Genomic DNA, 23,595 nt, shown 5'->3' on the forward strand with positions numbered 1-23,595 from the left:
AGATTAAGAGGTGTGGGCGTTATGCTGTTTAGAGTTGAGGATGGATGGTACGATAGTAGGTATGCGGGAATGGAGGACCAGAGAGATACAGTTGAGTGCAAGGCTCCCTCTCAGTGTTCTTGGCAGCTAAAACCCCTTTCTGTATGTTTGCTTGCCTTGTACTGTACAATATAGCTTTGGCTGGGAATCTGCCTTGGCCTATCTTTGTGTTTGTGATGTTGTAGCAGGGCCCCAAAGCCCTGCTCTGGGATCACTTTTGTTTGGCTTTGTTTTGCTCTGTTTTCTGGAGACGTTTAAAGGTTAAAACAAAGGTCGGAAAAGGGCACACAAACTCTGGTGGTCATAAAGAGCACTGTCAGAGGGACAAACGTTTCTAAGATGAAAGGGCAGCTCCAAAAACAAATCCTGTACGGCAATATAAATAGGACATATTTATAGGACACGATAACAAAATCGACCACCTGGGAGTAACTGAGCTGCCAAAGGTGAGCTCGAACCCCAAAATAACCCCCTGGGGGCAAGAGGAGCTAGAGGACCCTTTCCCCCACAGGCACAGAGTTAACTGAGCAAGCCTGCTTGACTGCTATCAGGGCAACATAGGTTATGATAGCATGTATCATCCACAGAAAATGAAGAAGAATAGGGGTCATAGTGTCACGGTAATATCGTGGGGAGGCTGTGTGTGTCCTGCCATTACCGCTCCATTTGAGGGGTAAGTAGGCTAGTGGGTCCAGGGTAAATCCCTGTGGAGGTTCCGGCAGTGATGTATTGTAAACTGCCTCTGATGATCTGGATATGCGGAGGCATCCCTCCTGGCTGCATTGATGAAAATAGATGTTGGAGATATTCTGCACACTGCAGAATTACAATATACTGTATACGTTCACATAACGCTAAACAAAATGGACACAGGCACTAAATACAGAATAGTTCCAATAGTTATCAATAGCCCATCAGGTTGTTTTGCTTACCATATGCACCTGTTTCCACAAATCTAGTATAGATTTACAGTTATTATAAAATGTGTGATGATTCAAAGGCTATTATATAAATACATCGAAATAAATTAACTTTGGAGTCAGCCTTGGGCATAAAATGACACTGGGGTGGCTTGCCTACTGCTTTTCGTACTCACGCTCTCTCTTGCTGCTCCATCCCTTCGCGCCTTTCCACAAGCCGCTCGCTGCCTGCTCTGACACTCAGTTCCCATTCCTCTCATCCCACACTCCGCTGCTGGACACACAGTCGAGAACAAGAAGATGCTGACGGAGCTTCTGTAACAAGGGTGCCACCAATGCATTTGACGTTACCGAGCTGATTTGACAGAGAGTTTATATGGTAAGATGAAGCAGGGTTTTTATTTTATTGTTGTTTTGTGCTTTGCTCGCTATTCGTATTCTTTCATACGTCATTATTTGTGTGACTTTGAAGTGTGAGAAATTATTATCTATACTGTCAGATATCGATCGTAGCCTATCTGCCGGACCGGTGATAAATAACGATGGACTTTGCTTGAACTCACTCTTACCTGGACTACACAGGTACCGAACGGTGCACCGTAGACTCCCTCCGGTTATGTTGGAGGATGTTGGCTCCGAGTCCGCGCCACTGATAGTTTACATAGTTGTGTGATTTCTTATATCTTGAAGAAGTAGTAGGCCTATGTAGACAACATGTCATAACATTGTATATTTATTTACTGTGCACATTCCTTGGAACGCAGGTGCACAACGCTTTCCACCCTGTTGCTCTGATAGAGAATACATATATAACGTTTTTATTTGAATAACACTGCATTTAGACATCACTTTTTTGTTTAAAATGCACCTTTTATAATGTCATGTTTTTTTTTTTTTTTTTTTTACCTTGTAGTCTATCTATTGTCTAACAAATTGATATTGCACTTGGCTAGGGCAAATGCAGGCTATGTGAATGTGTGTATGTGTTCATGCACACACCTGCCTCTTTTTGCATGTTGCATGATGCATTCATATCCTATTGAATCATAATCATGTCTATGCAGTCAGTGTAAATACAGGTGCTGTAAGTACACACAAGAGAAGATCCACAATTGACCTCTCCACATCTAAAAGTGCCAGTGTGCACTTATTTTTCCTTTGAGCTCGAGGAGGCATGTAGGACTAGATTCATCTTCTCTCATATTGCGGGGGTTCATCTGTAGCCTCTGGTTAGTGGAGCTCCCCTCTATCTGAGAGTGCTCTCTTCTCTCTTAGCTGCTTTGCCGGTGGCTGTGCTGTGCTGTGCAAGTTTACGCTGTTCCAGATGGTACATGGCATGCTCCCTGTGTTAGGGAGAGAGAGAGAGGCTGTTTCGAGAGAGAGAGAGAGAGAGAGAGAGGCTGTTTCAAGTGTGACTGGACAGGAATATGTGTGAGAATGTGTTGTGAAATATTTGTATGATGTTGAATGTGTTGTCCAAACCTTGGTGTGTTGCATGTATGCTGCCTGCCCTCTAGGAAATTTACAGCACTCTGTGTCAAAGGAAGGCCAAGAAGATCATAAGGACCACCCGAGTCACAGTCTGTTCACTCTGCTACCATCTAGCAGTAAGCCAGGACCTTAAGTCTGATAAACAGCTTCTATCTCCAGACTGTTGAACAGCTACCGAGCCCACCACCTCCTGTAGTAAGAGGTAACGATAGACTCACTCACACAAAACAAACACACACCAGGTCACACACACACACACACACCTCATACACTAGTGGACTCCTGTACTCACATATACAGTACCAGTCAAAAGTTTGGACACCTACTCATTCAAGGGTTTTTCTTTATTTTTACTATTTTGTACATTGTGGAATAGTAGTGAAGACATCAAAACTATGAAATAACGCATATGGAATCATATAGTATTAGTATATAGTATAAATATATTTTATATTCTTCAAAGTAGCCACCCATATTCTTCAAAGTAGCCACCCAAAACTTCAAAGTTTTGCACACTTTTGGGATTCTCACAACCAGCTTCACATGGAATGCTTTTCCAACAGTTCCCACATATGCTAAGCACTTGTTGGCTGCTTCTCCTTCACTCTGCTGTCCAACTCATCCAAAACCATCTCAATTGGGTTGAGGTCGGGTGATTGTGGAGGCCAGGTCATCTGAAATCAGCACTCCATCACTCTCCTTCTTGGTCAAATAGCCCTTACACAGCCTGGCGGTGTGTTGGGTCATTGTCTTTTTGAAAAACAAATGATACTCCCACTAAGCGCAAACCAAAGGACAGATTTCCAACGGTCTAATGTCCATTGCTCTTGTTTCTTGGCCCAAGCAAGTCTCTTCTTCTTATTGGTGTCCTTTAGTAGTTGTTTCTTTGCAGCAATTAGACAATGAAGGCCTGATTCACGCAGTGTCCTCTGAAAAGTTGATGTTGAGATGTGTTTGTCACTTGAACTCTGTGAAGCATTTATTTGGGCTGCGATTTCTGAGGCTGGTAACTCTGTTGAACTTATCCTCTGCAGCAGAGTTAGCTCTGGGTCTTCCTTTCTGGTGGCGGTCCTATTGAGAGCCAGTTTCATCATAGTGCTTGATGTTTTTTGCGACTGCACTTGAAGAAACTAGAAATGTTCCGGATTGACTGGCCTTCATGTCTTAAAGTAATGATGGACTGTCATTTCTCATTGGGTATTTGAGCTGTTCTTGCCATAATATGGATTTGGTATTTTACCAAATAGGGCTATCTTCTGTATACCACCCCTACCTTGTCACAACACAACTGATTGGCTCAAAAACATTAAGAAGGAAAGACATTCCACAAATTAACTTTTAAGAAGGTACACCTTTTAATTGTAATGCATTCCAGGTGACTACCTCATGAAGCTGGTTAAGAGAATGCCAAGAGTGTGCAAAGTTGTCATCAAGGCGAAGGGAGGCTACTTTGAAGAATCTCAAATATAAAATATATGTTGATTTGTTTAACATTTTTTTGGTTACTACAAGATTCCATATGTGTTATTTCATAGTTTTGATGTCTTCACTATTATTCTACAATGTAGAAAATAGTAAATATAAAGAAACACCTTTGAATGGGTAGGTGTGTCCAATCTTTTGACTGGTCCTGTACACTCAAACATGCATACACCCATCAGTGTTGTAGTGTTATTTTTTTTTAAATGACATCATCATTTTGTCAATCAAAGTTGGTACCGACAGCCAATCGAATGGCCTATCATTATAGAATATACATAGAACACATACTTCAATTGCACTATGCCCACACATATTGTCTAAAGAAAATGTTATTTTTTAATACCCTCAAACACCAAGTTAGGTATAGGTTACCTACTTTCAAAATAGGCCATCATCACTGTCAATCGTGAATGATAATTCTTCACATTTTACTGGTCCATGACAATCATTTGATTGATCTCAATCAGTTTCATGGGAAGATGCATTAAGATCTTCTTGAATAACTGTTTGGTGAGTGAATTAGAGCAGATGGTCTTAAACCTCTTGAAGCTCGGGGGCACTATTTTTATGTTTGGAAAAATAATGTTCCCAAAGTAAACGGCCAATTTCTCAGGACCAGAGGCTAGAATATGCATATAATTGACAGATTAGGATGGAAAACACTCTAATGTTTCCAAAACGGTCAAAATATTGTCAGTGAGTAAATCAGAACTGATATTGCAGGCGAAACCCTGAGGAAAATCAAACCAGGAAGTGGCTTCTATTTTGAAAACTCCATGTTCCGTAGCCTGCCTTTGCTCCATTTAAAGGGATATCAACCAGATTCCTTTCCTATCGCTTCCTCAAGGTGTCAACAGTCATTAGACATAGTTTCAGGCTTTTATTTTGAAAAATTAGTGAGAACAATAAGATTACGTCATTGTATGGCTGGGTGCCAGCAGCATTTTGCTCGCGCAACAGAGTTTGGGCAGCCATTGTCTGTCCCTCTCCTACTGAAAAAGACAGCTGCGGTTGATATATTATCAATTATATATTTTAAAACAACCTGAGGATTGATTAGAAAAAACGTTTGACATGTTTCTGTGGACAAAAAGGATAATATTTGGAATTTTCGTCTGCGTTGTCGTGATCGCTCTTTCCTGTGGATTTCTGAACATAACGTGACAAACAGAGGTATTTTGGTTATAAAAATAATCTTTATGGAACAAAAGGAACATTTATTGTGTAACTGGGAGTCTCGTGAGTGAAAACGTCCGAAGATCATCAAAGGTAAACGATTAATTGGATTGCTTTTCTGATTTTCATGACCAAGTTACTTGATGCTAGGGGTTCATAATGTTTTGTCCAGCGATCAATAAACTTACACAAACACTTGGATTGCTTTCACTGTAAAGCATATTTTCAAAACCTGACACGACAGGTGGATTAACAAAAGGCTAAGCTGTGTTTCACTATATTGCACTTGTGATTTCATGAATATAAATATTTTTAGTAATATTATTTGAATGTGGCGCTCTACAATTTAGCGGTTGTTGATGACAATTATCTCGCTAAAGGGATGGGTAGCTTCAAGAAGTTTTAATTAATTAACAAACTATTAGACTTCCTGTATTTTGTTTCAATCAAAGCGTATAACCTACCTAGTGGCACGCTCTGTTGAGTTTTGGAGCATGATATATATTTTTTGGACTAACCATCCTAAAATCTCATTAGAAATGAGGTGTTTTTGGTATAGCAGTAACGTTATAGGTCTACTATGCTATGGTATTATACTCGGTTCTGTTATTTAAAAGTCAAATTAATCATTACGTGATCTTGTGAGACATGGATTCAGCTCTGTTCTAACTTTACAAAACAAGCACCATTGTGAGAAGTGATCATCTTCTATTTGTAATAACAATTATACGTGACGAGTAGGACTATAGGGAGTAGGCAACTGATCTAGATGAAATGCCGTTTTAAGCGATTGAAGCACAATGATGTTAAAGAAGTTGAACCAACTTGTGGTGCTGAGGATAGCACAAAATCCGGTTTTAGTCCTGGACATAACACCGTTTCAGCTGTTACGCTTGTATTACATGATGTGTTAAATTGCTTAGATTATAAAAATGATTGTGCTTCCTTATTGATAGACCTTTCCAAAGCCTTTGACACTGTTGACCATCACACTCTCATTCAAATGTTCACTGAAATGGGCCTGGATCAGACTTCATGCAAGTGGTTTGAGAATTATTTATCAGATAGGACACAATGTGTGATTTCTGATGGTGTTAAGTCTATGTTCCGGGATATTCCCAAAGGTGTACCACAGGGGTCGGTATTGGGACCTGTTCTATTTACTATTTATATAAATGATATTGGTCTCTGTTAAAACTCATAATATTCCTCGTTATGCAGGCGATACAGTTATGTATGCCATTGCCCCAAATGTAGACCAGGCGTTGCTTGAGCGGCAACCTGACTTTGTTGCTTTACAAAAAATGCTCTGGTTAGTTTTGAACTTGTACTTAATATGCGCAAGACTATATATACAGTGCATTCGGAAAGTATTCAGACCCCTTGACTTTTCCCACATTTAGCTACGTTACAATGGATTTACCCTCATCAATCTACATACAATACCCCATAATGACAAAGCGAAAGCAGGTTTTTAGACATTTTTGCAAATATATTAAAAAACATAAATACCTTATTTACATACATATTCAAACCCTTTGCTATGAGACTCGAAATTGAGCTCATCCTGTTTCCATTGATCATCCTTGAGATGTTTCTACAACTTGATTGGAGTGTAACGGTCGTCGTATGAAGGTGTGGACCAAAGCGCAGCGTGGTAAGTGTTCATGTTATTTTTATTTAAACTGAACACAAAACAAAATAACAAAGAGAATGAACGAAAACAAAAACAGTCCTGTCAGGTGCAGAAACACAAAACAGAAAACAACTACCCACAAAACACAGGTGGGAAAAGGCTACCTAAGTATGGTTCTCAATTAGAGACAACAATAGACAGCTGCCTCTGATTGAACACCACACCCGGACAAACACACAGAAATAGAAAACATAGAACACAAAACATAGAATGCCCACCCCAACCCACGCCCTGACCAAACCAAAATAGAGACATGAAAAGGATCTCTATGGTCAGGGGCCCCCCCCCCCAAAAAGTGCGGACTCCGGCCGCAAAACCTAAACCTATAGGGGAGGGTCTGGGTGGGCATCTATCCGCGGTGGAGGATCTGGTGCGGGACATGGACCCCGCTACACCTTATGCGGCGCCTCTGGAGCGGGGACCCTCGCCGCTGGCCCCGGACTGGCTTCTCTGGCAGCTCCGGACAAGAGGGCGACTCTGGCAGCTCCGGACAGGAGGGCGACTCTGGCAGCTCCGGACAGGAGACAGGCACAGGACTCACCAGGCTGGGGAGACACATAGGAGACCTGGTTCTGGGAACAGGCACGGGACTCACCAGGCTGGGGAGACATACAGACGGCCTCCTCCTTGGCCGAGGCACCGGACACACTGGCCGTGGAGGCGCACTGGCGCTCTCGAGCGCAGAGCTGGCCCCACCCAGCTTCCACCCGGCAAATGCGGGACGCTGGCACTGAGTACACCGGCCTGTGAATGCTCGGCCGAGACACAGTGCACATCACCCCATAGCACTGGGCCTGACCAGTCACATGCTCGCCAGTCACATGCTCGGGGATTGGGCTCAGGTCTTCAACCTGACTCCCTGTGTACCCCCCAACATTTTTTGGGGGGGGCTTCCTCTCGGGCTTCCTTGCCAGCCGTGTTCCCTCATACCGCTGGTTCCTTTCTCCTGCTGCCTCTGCTCTCCTGGCTGCCTTCACCTGTTCCCATGGGAGGCGATCCCTTCCAGCCAGGATCTCCTCCCATGTGTAGGATCCCTTGCCGTCCAGAATGTCCTCCCATGTCCAGTCCTCTCTTCCACGCTGCTTGATCCATTGGTGGTGGGTAGTTCTGTAACGGCTGTTTGAAGAAGAGGACCAAAGCGCAGCGTGGGAAGGGTTCATGATTTATTAATTGAACTGAACACGAAATAAAAAACAACAAAGAGAACGAACGAAACTGAAACAGTTCTGTCTCGTGCTGACACAAAACAGGAAACAACTACCCACAAAACACAGGTGGGAAAAGGCTACCTAACTATGGTTCTCAATCAGAGACAGCGATAGACAGCTGCCTCTGATTAAGAACACAAAATAGAGACATAAAAATAATCTCTAAGGTCAGGGCGTGACATGGAGTCCACCTGTGGTAAATTCCTGTCTATATAAGGCACACACCTGTCTATATAAAGTTCCACAGTTGACAGTGCATGTCAGAGCAAAAACCAAGCCATGAAGTCAAAGGAATTGTCTGTAGAGCTCCGAGACAGGATTGTGTTGAGGCTCAGATCTGGGGAAGGATACCAAAACATGTACAGTATGTAGCATTGAAGGCCCCCAAGAACACAGTGGCCTCCATCATTCTTCAATGAAAGAAGTTTGGAACCACCAAGACTCTTCCTAGTGCTGGCCGTCAGGCCAAACTGAGCAATCGGGAGAGATGGGCCTTCGTCAAGGAGGTGACCAAGAACCTGATGGTCACTCTGACAGAGCTTCAGAGTTCCTCTGTGGAGATGGGAGAACCTTCCAGAAGGACAACCATCTCTGCAGCACTCCACCAATCAGGCCTTTATGGTAGAGTGGCCAGATGGAAGCCACTCCGTGGTAAAAGGCACATGACAGCCCACTTGGACTTTGCCAAAAGGCACCTAAAGACTCACAGACCATGATAAACAAGATTCTATGGTCTGATGAAACCAATATTGAACTCTTTGGCCTGAATGCCAAGCGTCATGTCTGGAGGATACATGGCACCATCTCGATGGTGATGCATGTTGGTGGCAGCATCATACTGTGGGGATCTTTTTCAGCTGCAGGGACTGGGAGACTAGACAGGATTGAGGGAAAGATGAACGGAGCAAAGTACAGAGCGACCTTTGATGAAAACGCGCTCCAGTGTCCTCAGGACCTCAAACTAGGGTGAAGGTTCACCTTCCAACAGGAAAATGACCCTAAGCACACAGCCATGGCAACGCAGGAGTGGCTTTGGGACAAGTCGCTGAATGTCCTTAAGTGGCCCAGCCAGAGCCTGGACTTCAACCCAATCGAACATCTCTTGGAGAGACCTGAAAATAGCTGTGCAGCGATGCTCCCTATCCAACCTGACAGAGCTTTAGAGGATCTGCAGAGAAGAATGGGAGAAACTCCCCAAATACAGGTGTGCCATGCTTATTGCATCAGACCTGAAAATATCTGTGCAGCAACGCTCCCCATCCAACCTGACAGAGCCGGCGTGCCAAGCTTGTCATACCCAAGAAGACTCAGATCTGTAAACGCTGCCAAAGGTGCATCAACAAAGTACTGAGTAAAGGTTCTGAATACTTATGTAAATGTAATTTTTCATATATTTTTTTATACATTTGCACATTTTCTAAAAACCTGTTTTGCTTTGTCATCATAGGGTATTGTGTGTAGATTCAGGTGTGTCCAATTTATTAATTTTGATTTCCCTGTTAAAAGAGGTGTGTTTTCTGTTGTCCTTTGCAGAAGCTTGAATTGTTTACCATGTGTGGTCATTTCCTGAGTGACTTTTCGAGACTTAGTGTTTGGTGTTTTTTTAAGTGTACGGTGATCCTGAGGCTACCGTTTCTCAATAAAATATTATGTTTATCCTTAACCACTGATTCCTCGTCTGGTCTCTTCTCTGCACCTGACCGTGACAGTTTTAATACTCATCACTACATCCTATATTAAAAGGTTGCCAGCTCCTCATTAATGTCCCATAGATCACTTAACTTTTTGGTTTACGAAGCTCTTCTCCGACTTACCTAACTTTGTAGTTGAAGTATAAAAACATGAGTTATCAAACCCGTTCACGTGGTTGGTTAACTCTTAAGGTTCCTCGGGTCTCCACCAAATTAGGTAAATCCGCCAGTTTTAATGCGCCTCACTGCTGGAACAATTTGCAGAACTCTGAGGCTGAGGGGCAGGGGCTCTGCGCTGAGGGGCTCTGGCGCCTCTGGGCTGAGGGGCTCTGGCGCCTCTGGGCTGAAAGGCTCTGGCGCCTCTGGGCTGAGGGTCTCTGGCGCCTCTGGGCTGAGGGGCACTGGCGGCCCCTGGCTGACTGGCAGCACTGGCGGCCCCTGGCTGACTGGTGGCCCCTGGCTGACTGGCGGCACCGGCGGCCCCTAGCTGACTGGCGGCACTGGTGGCCCCTGGCTGATTGGCGGCACTAGCGGCCCCTGGCTGACTGGCGGCCCCTTGCAGACTGGCTGCTCCTTGCAGACTGGCGGCACTGGCGGCTCCTTGCAGACTGCCGGCACTGGCGGCTCCTGGCAGACTGGTGGCACTGGCGGCGCTGGGCAGACTGGCGGCACTGGCGGTGCTGTGCAGACGGGTGGCTTAGGCGGCGATGGGCAGAAGGGTGGCTCAGGCGGCGCTGGGCAGACGGGTAGCTCAGATGGCGCTGGGCAGACGGGAAGCTCCGGCAACGCTGGAGAGGAAGGCTCTGGCAGCGCTGGACTAAGGAGCTCTGGCGCCTCTGGAATGAGGGGCTCTGGTGCCTCTGGACTGAGGGGTGTGAGCTCTGGCAGCGCCGAACAGGCAGGAGACTCCGGCTGCGCTGGAGAGGAGGAAGGCTCTCGCAGCGCCGGAGAGGCGGGAGACTCCGGCAGCGCTGGAGAGGAGGAAGGCTCCGGCAGCGCTGGACAGGCGGGAGCACCTGTAAGGATGAGACGGAGAGACAGCCTGGTGCGGGGGGCTGCCACCGGAGGGCTGGTGTGTGGAGGTGGTACCGGAATAGACCAGACCGTGCAGGCGCACTGGAACTCTTGAGCACCGAGCCTGCCCAACCTTACCCGGTTGAATGGTCCCGGTCGCCCTGCCAGTGCTGTGAGGTGGAATAGCCCGCACTGGGCTATGCAGGCGAACCGGGGACACCGTGCGCAAGGCTGGTGCCATGTAAGCCGGCCCAAGGAGACGCACTGGAGACCAGATGCATAGAGCCGGCTTCATGGCACTTGGCTCGATGCCCACTCTAGCCCGGCCGATACGCGGAGCTGGTATGTACCGCACCGGGCTATGCACCCGCACTGGGGACACCGTGCGCTAAACAGCATAACACGGTGCCTGCCCGGTCTTTCTTGCCCCCCGGTAAGCACAGGAAGTTGGCTCAGGTCTCCTACCTGGCATCGCCATACTTCCTGTGTGCCCCCACCCAAGAAATGTTTTGGGCTGCCTCTCGGGCTTCCTTGCCAGCCGTGTTCCCTCATATCGCCGGCTCCTCTCTCCGGCTGCCTCTGCTCTCCTAGCTGCCTCCACCTGTTCCCATGGAAGGCGATCCTTTCCCGCCAGGATCTCCTCCCATGTGTAGCAACCCTTGCCGTCCAATACATCGTCCCATGTCCATTCCTCTTTGCGCCGCTGTTGCTGTTGCCCGTTACCACGCCGCTTGGTCCTGTGTGGTGGGTGATTCTGTAACGGTTCTCTTGAGTTGAAGGAGAGGCGGACCAAAATGCAGCGTGGTTTCTATTCATGGTTCTTTAATAAAGAAAACTATACATGAATAGACTAACAAAAACAATAAACGTGAGAAAACCTAAACAGCCCTATCTGGTGCAAACACAGAGACAGGAACAATCACCCACAAACACACAGTGAAACCCAGGCTACCTAAGTATGATTTTCAATCAGAGACAACTAATGACACCTGCCTCTGATTGAGAACCATACTAGGCCGAAACATAGAAATACCCAAATCATAGAAAAACAAACATAGACTGCCCACCCCAACTCACGCCCTGACCATACTAAATAATGACAAAACAAAGGAAATAAAGGCCAGAACGTGACAGGGCAGTTGAGGGTGTTAATTGAGGACCTAGTAGATGAGGACTGTAACTTTTCATAAATGTTGTGTTTTGTATTGATTGCTGTTTTGTTTTACAATGTATTGTTTGTTGTGATTAGGGCACCCTTGGGAATGAGACCATGGTCTCAATGGGTTTTCCCTCAATAAAGAATAATAAGGACAGAGATGCCATTCGGCCAGTTCAGAAACAATCAACAATAATTTGCAGTAGGCCTACGACTACATGTTATAGCTATTTGTAGGCTATAGCCTAATGTCAATACAAATATAGATATAGCTTAACATCATTGCACTGTTTGCGAGAACAGCTTTATTTGAGAGTAGGCATTTTATTGTATTGCATAGTTTACACGCTGTTTCATAAATAAAATTGGATTGAACACGTAGTTACAACATGACCTATTACAGAACTATTAATTTATTTGCATAGATTATACATGATATCAAATCAATTGACAAAGTTGTCACGCACTGATCTGTTTCACCTGTCCTTGTGATTGCCTCCACCCCCTCCAGGTGTTGCTGATTTTCCCCAATGTATTTATCTCTGTGTTTCCTGTCTCTGTGAGCCAGTTCGTCTTGTATGTTTCCAAGTCAACCAGCAGTTTTCCCTTTCTCCTGCTTTTTGCATTCTCCTTTTTCTAGTCCTCCAGGTTTTGACCCTTGGCTGTTTCTGGACTTTGTACCCGCCTGCCTGACCATTCTGCCTGCATTGACCACGAGCCTGTCTGTCACTCTGTACCTCCTGGACTCTGATCTGGTTTTGACCTTTTTGAATGTCCACGACCATTCTCTTGCCTACCCCTTTGAATTAATAAACATTGTAAGACTCCAACCATCTGCCTCCTGAATCTGCATCTGGGTCTCGCCTTGTGCCTTGTTACAAGTAGTGAAAATAAATCATTACTATGTACAATTGCAGGAAGTAGTTTTTTAAAACAGCCATAAAATCAAGCCTTTGTTGTGGTGTATTCATTCATCTCAATATACGGTAACCTACAGTAAATGCATTATTACCTCCAACTTGGCCCAATTCACATTTCCAATTACCAATCCTGACATACAAAGCTAGAACGGGTCCTGCATCTCAACCAATAGCCAATGTAGGCTAAATATCCTGAGGAAGGGCTACAGCAACTTCCAGAGAGGGTCAGGCTCCTTGGTCTTTGCGGTGGCCACTCTGGCTTGGGTGTCGCCATAACCAAGTGGTCACATATCCTTCTGGGTTCCACTTCGCAAGAGTGGTCCGTGGAGTTTTATGAACATCAAGGCAGACACACAGTGAATTTAGATTTTTTTTTCAACATTCTGATTGGCCAATGTGGTCAAGCCTCCGACGGGCCTCCGCAGTGCAAACAAGTAGCAGAATAGTTCATCATTCTCTCCACCGCCAGAGGGAAGACGAGGAAGAAAACACTATTTACCTACCTCTAGGCTGCTACGTATACACATTTATTTGGTTTCTCATGCTATCGTTTTTCATTGAATTTTTATGGTAATTAAATATAATTTATTTAGAATTTCTCAGAATGAATTTTCCAGAAACAGTTTTACCAGCTCAATGTATTCTCAAATTGAAAGAAGTGAGGGAGCGCCGCTCGTCCACGCTCTGACAGCACTACACTGGATTCTCAACATAGCTCACTGTAATCTATCTACTGCTGTACACATCACACTGACTATATATTTGTGTATATATGCATATATTGCATTTGAATTACTGATACAGTGTTATTTAATTTGTTCATTGGATTCGTCCTTACATTCTTCATTCTTCATTTCTTGTTTCTAGTTTTAATTGAATATTTTGGGTGTACTTGTTTGACATTTTACTACACTGTTAGGAGCTAGTAACATAAGCATTTTGCTGCACCCACTATGACATCTGCTAAACTGTGTACGGAACCAATAATTAAATGAATTCAGACTTTTAGTTGTCACTATTGTCCATTGTCACCGCTTTCACCTGCTTCCCAAAAGCCTCTCTTTCCCCCCATATGCCTCACTTCAAAGACCACCTCCCCTTCTCTGGACTTTAAAGCACAAAAGCCATTATCTCCTGTTGTCCCTTTTATTTAGACTAGAAAAACACCTGCTCAGGTCCCACTGTAATTCTTCAAAAACAACACCCAGCATGAGACACACTGTGTCTTCTAAAACCTATCATCCCCCGAGGCATTTATCCTCTGTAATGCTGTTATGCTATGAAAAATAGATGAGGCCAACAGACAATTCAAAATACAAAGTCCGTTTTCGAGCTGTTGATGGAATATATGGGAGGAATCCCATAGCGGCAAAATGCCAGATCTTGAGAGGGAAGACAAGTCCCTTACAAATCAAATTGCTTTAATCCGTACACTTGGCATCTGCTTCTGTTGTCTCGGGAGGACAAGGAGCGGAGGGTCTGTGAGCTCTGATTATGAATGGCAATGAAAACCAAACTAGTCACTGAGGATTCACATGATCTCCAATATGCATACAGGCTGTACGGGCTGTACATGTGCTGTCATAACGACTGATTGCCTGTTCTTTTCTTTCAGTGAGAATCAATGGTATTAAGTAGCCTGGTCAAAGTTACTCATTATTTGATCTCATTCAATCATTCATGCTCAGATATACATTTTTCATGGAAATCATTGACACTTCTGTTACGGCGTTCTATGTGTGAAGGAGAGTCAGACCAAAATGCGGCGTGTAGATTACGATCCATGTTTAATAAACTGAAGAAACACGAATCAAAATACAAACACTACAAAAACAATGAACGCAACGAAAACCGAAACAGCCTAATACTGGTGCAAACTAATACACGACAGACAAAACGACACTAAGGACAATCACCCACGAAACACTCAAAGAATATGGCTGCCTAAATATGGTTCCCAATCAGAGACAACGATAAACACCTGCCTCTGATTGAGAACCACTTCAGACAGCCATAGATTCACCTAGAACACCCCACTAAGCTCCAATCCCAATACCTATGAAAAAACCCCAAGACAAAACACACCACATACAAAAACCCATGCCACACCCTGGCCTGACCAAATAAATGAAGAAAAACACAAAATACTTAGACCAGGGCGTGACAACTTCAGACAGACAGATCAGTCTTACAAATCACTATCTTTTATTTTCCTAGAGTTAAAATAATCAAATAATATGTTATTGTGCTAGTTTATTGCTCTTGTGCTAGATTATGTCTACTATGATGTGGGCAATTTTTGATCCCATTCTTTACAGTGAATGTCTATGGCAGGGAGGGATGCTGCCTGTTTGTGATGAATGGAACGTCAAAAGCTTATCTCTGGGCTGTAAGATATGTTCCTGGGGACATTAACCTGCCACAAAGACATAAACATCATCAATGAACATGAGGAATTAAAAGGGAGAAGGGATGGTGGAGGGATGGAGAGAGAGAGAGAGAGAGAAAGAGGAGGCATTTCCAATTTCTCCTTCTATTTATACATTTAGTACTATCAAGGTATGGCTTTGATGATATTTGCTCATGTGTGGAGCTATTTGGATCTATTTCACTAAGTGCTAAGAGAGCAATTTGGAGTGTTTGTGGAAGCATGGCTGGAAGGGGTTTTAATAATCTGGATCGGCAGGTGCTATTACCTACCATTAACCTGAAGGTGGGAAAATAGAGGCTTTTTGCTCTAATGCCTTTTATTGCTTCGGTATTTTAACCCAGGTCTCTCTTTCCCAATGGTAAACAAACTATGATTTCATGGCAGAGACTTTGGGTTTAGATGAAGACAGCCATCAGTTATCAGTGTACATATGCTATATGCTGTACGGTTGAAATATTAAGGTTGAGTTATTCTGGTAATATGTGTTTAAATGGTCATATGTTATTGTAGCTCCCTTGTATGTACTGATAATAAGCTATGGTACAAAACTAATCTGGTCAGAATGTCTGCAGAAAGATGAAAGTCAAAATGTCAAATCCCAAATGCCTACTCTTCTGCACCACGTTTACCTGAGTAGAGTGTGACCTCTCTATGTTTCCCCCGGTGGCTGCAGCATGTAGGATGTAGGGGTGGAGGAGGCGGCAGGATGGAGTGCTCCTGGAAGACAGTGCTGTTGCTGGTGTGTGCCTCTCTGGGGGTCCAGTACACAGCCATCCGCACCCTGAGGGACTCCCTGTCTGGGCCCTGCCACGGTGGCGTCTACCACTGCCAGAGCCGACAGCCCAAAGGTAGGACAAAACTCCAGCATGTAGCCACTAATGCACAACAAAAAGCACAAGTGGCTGTACTCTAAATGGCAAAGGGAGCACACATTCCACTGTTTCTACTTTGTGTGTCTACTAAGGAGTCCACTATTTCCAGAGCCCACAGTGCAAAGGTAGTGTCAAAACTATGCCAAGCACACACAGAGAAAAACAAGCACAAAGTGGCTGTGCTTTATATGGCTTAGGAAGCACATGTTCTACTGTATGTTGTCGCCTACTTTGTGTGTGTCTACCACAGCCGCATGTCCAAAGGTATAGACATGACTCTGCCAAGCATGTAACCACTAATACAGAACAAAGTGGCTGGACCGTATATATAGCACATAACAAACACATAACAACACAGAGTAACAAACAGAAGTAGCTATATGTTCTACTGTAGAGAAGAACTGTAGAAATATGTTCTACTGTAGAGAAGAACTGTAGATATATGTTCTACTGTAGAGAAGAACTGTAGATATACGTTCTACTGTGGAGAAGAACTGTAGATATACGTTCTACTGTAGAGAAGAACTGTAGATATACGTTCTACTGTAGAGAAGAACTGTAGCTATATGTTCTACTGTAGAGAAGAACTGTAGCTATATGTTCTACTGTACAGAAGAACTGTAGCTATATGTTCTACTGTACAGAAGTACTGTAGCTATCTGTTCTACTGTACAGAAGTAGCTATCTGTTCTACTGTACAGAAGTAGCTACATGTTCTACTGTACAGAAGTAGCTATCTGTTCTACTGTACAGAAGTAGCTATCTGTTCGACTGTACAGAAGTACTGTAGCTATATGTTCTACTGTACAGAAGTACTGTAGCTGTATGTTCTACTGTACCGAAGTAGCTATCTGTTCTACTGTACAGAAGTACTGTAGCTGTATGTTCTACTGTACAGAAGTACTGTAGCTATCTTTTCTACTTTACAGAAGTAGCTATCTGTTCTACTGTAGAGAAGTAGCTATCTGTTCTACTGTAGCTATCTGTTCTACTGTACAGAAGTAGCTATCTGTTCTACTGTACAGAAGTAGCGTAGCTATCTGTTCTACTGTACAGAAGTAGCGTAGCTTTCTGTTCTACTGTACAGAAGTAGCGTAGCTATCTGTTCTACTGTACAGAAGTACTGTAGCTATCTGTTCTACTGTACAGAAGTACTGTAGCTATCTGTTCTACTGTACAGAAGTAGCTATCTGTTCTATTGTACAGAAGTAGCCATCTGTTCTACTGTACAGAAGTAGCTATTTGTTCTACTGTACAGAAGTAATGTAGCTATCTGTTCTACTGTCCAGAAGAAGCTCTCTGTTCTACTGTACAGAAGTAGCTATCTGTTCTACTGTACCGATGTAGCTACATGTTCTACTGTACAGAAGTAGCTATCTGTTCTACCATACAGAAGTTCTGTAGCTGTATGTTCTACTGTACAAAAGTAGATATATGTTCTAATGTGCAGAACTGGAGCTATATGTTCCATTGTACAGCAGTAGCTCTATGTTCTACTGTACAGAAGAACTGTAGCGATATGTTCTACTGTACAGAAGTAGCTATCTGTTCTACTGTACAGAAGTAGCTATCTGTTCTACTGTACAGAAGTAGCTATATGTTCTACTGTATATATTTTGTTATCCAGTTAATTAAAGTACAATATTCCTTGAAAATTACTATTATGTATCTAGACATTCTAATTTGTGTTCTTCTTTACGTGACAATTTCAACTGATGGCCAGCAGTCACTCTAAATGTGACCAGTAGAGAGAATACATAGATGTTCCTATTTTATAATTGATTGATAATATATTTCATATAACTCATTATTGAGTATATACAATACCAGTTGAAAGTTTGGACACACCTACTCATTCAAAGATTTTTCTTTGTTTTGACTATTTTCTACATTGTAGAATACTAGTGAAGACATCAAAACTATGAAATAACACATATGGAATCAGGTAGTAACCAGTAACCATTCTCTCAACCAGCTTCATGAGGTAGTCACTGGGAATACATTTCAAGTAACAGGTGTGCCTGTTAAAAGTCAATTCGTGGAATTTCTTTCCTTCTTAATGAGTTTGAGCCAATCAGTTATGTTGTGACAAGGTAGGGGTGGTATACAGAAGATAGCCCTATTTGGTAAAAGACCAAGTCCATATTATTGCAAGAACAGCTCAAATAAGCAAAGAGAATCGACATGAAGGTCAGTCAATCCGGAAAATGTCAAGAATTTTGAACGTTTCTTCAAGTGCAGTAACAAAAACCATTCAGCGCAATGATGAAACTGGCTCTCATGAGGACCGTCCCAGGAAAGGAAGACCCAGAATTACCTCTGCTACAGAGGCTAAGTTCATTAGAGTTACCAGCCTCAGAAATTTCAGCCCAAATAAATGCTTCACAGAGTTTAAGTAACAGACACATCTCAACATCAACTGTTCAGAGGAGAATGTGTGAATCAGGTCTTCATGGTTGAATTGCTGCAAAAAAAACACTACTAAAGGACACCAATAATAACAAGAGATTTTCTTGGGCCAAGAAACACGATCAATGGACATTAGACCTGTGGAAATCTGTCCTTTGGTCTGATGAGTCCAAATTTGCGATTTTTGGCTCCAACCACCGTGTCTTTGTGAGATGCAGAATAGGTGAACTTATGATCTCTGCATGTGTGATTCCCACTGTGAAGCATGGAGGAGGAAGTGTGATGGTGTGGGGGTGCTTTGCTGGTGACACTGTCAGTGATTTATTTAGAATTCAAGGCACACTTAATCAGCATGGCTACCACAGCATTCTGCAGCGATATTCCACCTGATCTGGTTTGCGCTTAGTGGGACTATCATTTGTTTTTGTTTTTAATAGGACAATGACCCAACCCACCTCCAGGCTGTGTAAGGGCTATTTGACCAAGAAGGAGAGTGATGGAGTGCTGCATCAGATGACCTGGCCTCCACAATCACACGACCGCAACCCAATTGAGATGGTTTTGGATAAGTTGGACCGCAGAGTGAAGGAAAAGCAGCCAACAAGAGCTCAGCATATGTGGGAAGTCCTTCAAGACTGTTTGAAAAGCAGTCCAGGTGAAGCTGGTTGAGAGAATGCCACGAGTGTGCAAGGCTGTCATCAAGGCAATGGGTAGCTACTTTAAATAATCTATTTTGATTTGTTTAACACTTTTTCGGTTACTACATGACTCCATATGTGTTATTTCATAGTTTCGATGTCTTCACTATTATTCTACAATGTAGAAAATAGTACAAAAAAAGAAAACCCCCAAACTTCTGACTGGTACTGTACATTTAAGGTTCACAAGTTTGATTTTGTCAATGTTTTTCCCACATAAAAGCCACATTTGTTTGTGTGGGGGCATTAGTCAGTGACACTCGAGAGAGAAAATGGTAGGCTAATCCTTCACCAAGGGAATTCCACTTTTTCATGGAGGAGAGGATGAGAGATATGTAATATCTGTGATTCATTTTGATTCATTTGACAATTATCTTCCAATTTATCTTAATTAATCAGCTTTCGTGCGGTGGCTGTATGCACCTTTCGTCAAGCTCGTCTCCGCATAAAAGTAACGTCCCATTTGCAATCAACTCCTCATCAGCAGTAATTACACATGGTAGCAATCTGCTCTATATTTAGAGGAACCATTTCACTGGTCCCTGGGTAAACATCGGCAGACAAGCATCTTACTCATGCATGTTTACCTTCTGAATTATTAAGGAAATTGGCTTGATAGAATCTTCACTTGGTTTTTCTCAGTCCTCTGTTATGATGATGAAACCAGATTCTATTTTATTTTATAAGTTTCTTTCTTTCCATGTGTCTATGTGTTAAGAACTTAGGGTTGATTGCAGAACATCTTTGTCTGAAGGTGTTCTCCTTAAAGGAATAATTTAACGAATAATCTCCTTAAAGGAAAAATACCAAAACTATCTTTTTCATTTTTTAAAATGAATCCACTCTTGATACAGTCCCACAATGTTTTGCATGTCGGCTGTCAAGTTTTCAAGATTTAGGATTTTCGAGAAGAAAATATGATATGGCAAGTTACACAAAAATAACAAAATATAGTTTTTGAGTGGATTAGTCTAACAATTAATATTCAAAGTTGTATTCATAAAGTAGTGGAATAAAGAATAATAGTCAACCAAGACCATTAATATTGTACAGTGCATTCGAGAAAAGTATTCAGACCCCTTGACTATTTCCATATTTTGTTACGTTACAGCCTTATTCTAAAATGTATTAAATGTTTTTTTTGTATTTCTTCGGTTTTGGTCCCTTTAATCTACACACAATACCTCATCATGACAAAGCAGGTTTTTAGAAATGTTTGCAAATGTATTACAAATAACAAAAACAAAATACCTTATATAAGTATTCAGAATCGAAATTGAGCTCAGGTGCATCCTGTTTTCATTGATCATCCTTGAGATGTTTCTACAACTTGATTAGAGTCCACCTGTGGTAAATTCAATTGATTAGACATGATTTGGAAAGGCACACACTTGTCTATATAAAGTCCCACAGTTGACAGTGCATGTCAGAGCAAAAAACAAAAACCAGGACAAGTCGAAGGAATTGTCTGTAGAGCTCAGAGACAGAATTGTGTCGAGGCATAGATCTGGGGAAGGGTACCAAAAAATGTCTGCAGCATTGAAGGTCCCAAAGAACACAGTGGCCTCCATCATTCTTAAATGGCAGAAGTTTGGAACCACCAAGACTCTTCCTCGAGCTGGCCGCCCGGCCAAACTGAGCAATTGGGGGAAAAGGGCCTTGGTCAGGGAGGTGACCAAGAACCCGATGGTCACTCTGACAGAGCTCCAGAGTTCCTCTGTGGAAATGGGGGAACATTCCAGATAGACAACCATCTTTGCAGCGCTCCACCATTCAGGCTTTTATGGTATAATAGCCAGATGGAAGCCACTCCTCAGTAAAAGGTCCATGACAGCTTGCTTGGAGTTTGCCAAAAGGCACTCTCAGGCCATGACAAACAAGATTATCTGGTCCGATTAAACCAAGATTGAACACTTTGGCCTGAATACAAGCTTCACGTCTGGAGGAAACAAGGCACCATCCCTACGGGGAAGCATGGTGGTGGCAGCAACATGCTGTGGGAGATGTTTTTCAGTGGCAGGGACTGGTAGACTTGTCAGGATCGAGGGAAAGATGAATGGAGAGAAGTACAGAGAGATCCTTGGTGAAAACGTGCTCCAGAAAGCTCAGGACCTCAGACTGGGGTGAAGGTTCACCTTCCAACAGGACTACGACTCTAAGCACACAGTCGGGACAAGTCTCTTAATGTCCTTGATTGGAGTGCCAGAGCCAGGATTTGAACCCAATCGAAGATCTCTGGAGAGACCTGAAAATAGCTGTGCAGGACCCTCCCCATCCAACCTGACAGAGCTTGAGATGATCTGCAGAGAAGAATGGGAGAAACTCCCAAATACAGGTGTGCCAAGCTTGTAGCGTCATACCCAAAAAGACTCAAGGCTGTAATCGCTGCCATAGGTCTTTCAACAAAGTACTGAGTATAGAGTATGAATAGTTATGTAAATGTGATATTTCAGTTGTTTTTTTATACATTTTGCAGAAACAATTAAAAACCTGTTTTTACTTTGTCTTTATGGGGCATTGTGTGCAGATTGATGAGAAAATGTAAAACAATATTATGGGCCTTGGTTGACTATCATTTTTTATTCTACTATTAATACTTTAATACTTAATCAACTGTATACTGTAGTTTATGAAATTCTTCACAGTACAATAGGATTCTATGTGTATTACATGGGGTACAGATCCTTTCCTTGTCCCTTTGTACATCTAGACTCCAGGTGGAGAGCTCTGTGTGACGACAGCATGTTGCCCATGGAGATGTCGGCCGCGGCCTCCCGGCGCCACATCCTCCTGTTCACCACCACACGCAGCGGCTCCTCCTTCACTGGCCAGCTCTTCAACCAGCACCCTGGAATCTTCTATGTGTTCGAGCCCCTTTATCACGTCCAACAGGCCTTCACCAACTCCAGCAGTAGGCTGCGTCGAGCCCTGGACCGCCGGGCCCTGCTGGGGGCCTACCGGGACCTCCTCCTTAACCTCTACACCTGCGACCTGCGCTTCCTGGAGAACTACATCCGCCCCGAGCCCCAGGAACACATCACTGGGTCCTTCTTTCGCCGTAGCTCCAGCCGAGCACTCTGCTCCAACCCTGTGTGCCCTGAGGGTGGGGAGGGGGCCTCTGGGGGACAGCCTGATGAGACCTGGTGCCCCAAGAAGTGCGGTGCGCTGAACCTCACCCTGGCCTCCATGGCATGTCTGTCGCGGGGTCATGTGGCTATCAAGACAGTTCGTGTTCCGGAGGTGGGGGACCTGCGTACCCTGACCGAGGACCCACGGCTGGACTTGAGGATCGTACACTTGGTGCGTGATCCCAGAGCCATCCTGGCCTCACGGATGATGGCCTTCTCTGAGCAGTTCCGCGCCTGGAAGATCTGGAATGCTACAGGCAGGAAGCCACGCTACGTGGACCTATCGCAGATCACCAGCACCTGTAGGGACATGGCGGAGTCGGCAGAGACGGGGCTGCAGAGACCGGCATGGCTGCGTGGACGCTATCTCCTGGTCCGCTACGAGGACCTGGCCCTCAACCCAGCGGAGAAGGCCCGGGAGCTATACAAGTTTGTGGGACTGGAGATGGATGAGAACGTGCGCTCGTGGATCGCACAGAACACCAACAACAGCGTGCCTTCTACATCCGAGTGGAACTATAAGTATTCCACCACCAGAGACTCCAAAGCCACAGCGGAGAGCTGGAGGCTAAAACTAGGGTTTGATATAGTGAGGACTTTGCAGACGCTCTGCAATGATACACTCTCTCTTCTAGGCTACAGGGTGGTCCACTCTGTGGCTGATCTCAGAAACATGTCGAATAGTTTGGTGGAGCCCAGGACATTTCAGACTCTCCTATAACTGTGACCATGCAGGTGGTTGGATGTAATGCTACACGAGCTTCATAGTGTAACTGTTTTCACACAGGCAGTCCAATTTGGATCTTTTTCTACTAATTGGTCTTTACAAATCCTCTTCCCTGTAACTATTCCCCAGGTCGTTGCTGTAAATGAGAATGTGTTCTCAGTCAACTTACCTGGTAAAATAAGGGTTAAATCAAATAAATACATTTTGACCAATCAGATCAGCTATTTTGCCTATAATTGGGTGAAAGATCAGAATTGGACTGTCTGTGTAGACCTAGCCAATGATACGAAGTTGTACATCACCAAAGATTATATATTACATTGACAAGACAGTCGAGTGACCGCTCTAACAATGGAAATACATGTTCTCAAAGATGAAAGGCAGGCGGGAGGAGACGAGATCAGGTAGAACCATTCTAGCCAATGAGAGTCCAGATACTCGTGCTGACAACATACACAACTCCAATACAAAGTTTTTTGTTTTTTTTCAAATGGCACGTGTGTCCACTTATATCTGTGCATTTGTAACAACCTAACC

At 43.8% G+C, this 23,595-nt stretch overlaps 1 protein-coding gene across 1 annotated transcript; it reads left to right on the top strand.

Moving 5' to 3' along the window:
* The first annotated feature begins 1,252 nt into the window (after positions 1-1,252).
* LOC135525252 (carbohydrate sulfotransferase 1-like) lies at positions 1,253-23,218 on the top strand. Its single transcript, XM_064952974.1, has 3 exons — positions 1,253-1,338; positions 15,898-16,072; positions 21,914-23,218. Exons 1-3 carry the CDS (start codon positions 1,336-1,338, stop codon positions 23,050-23,052), a joined length of 1,317 nt encoding a protein of 438 aa, XP_064809046.1. The 5' UTR covers positions 1,253-1,335; the 3' UTR covers positions 23,053-23,218.
* The last annotated feature ends 377 nt before the right edge of the window (positions 23,219-23,595 follow it).

This window comes from Oncorhynchus masou, chromosome 31 (assembly GCF_036934945.1).
Source record: "Oncorhynchus masou masou isolate Uvic2021 chromosome 31, UVic_Omas_1.1, whole genome shotgun sequence".
In the NCBI taxonomy this organism is placed as follows: Eukaryota; Metazoa; Chordata; class Actinopteri; order Salmoniformes; family Salmonidae; genus Oncorhynchus; species Oncorhynchus masou.

Excerpts from the sequence above, each read along its gene's own strand:
- LOC135525252 (XM_064952974.1), top strand. Across the intron at positions 16,073-21,913 it reads CCAGAGCCGACAGCCCAAAG|ACTCCAGGTGGAGAGCTCTG; the intron begins GTAGGACAAAAC and ends TTGTACATCTAG.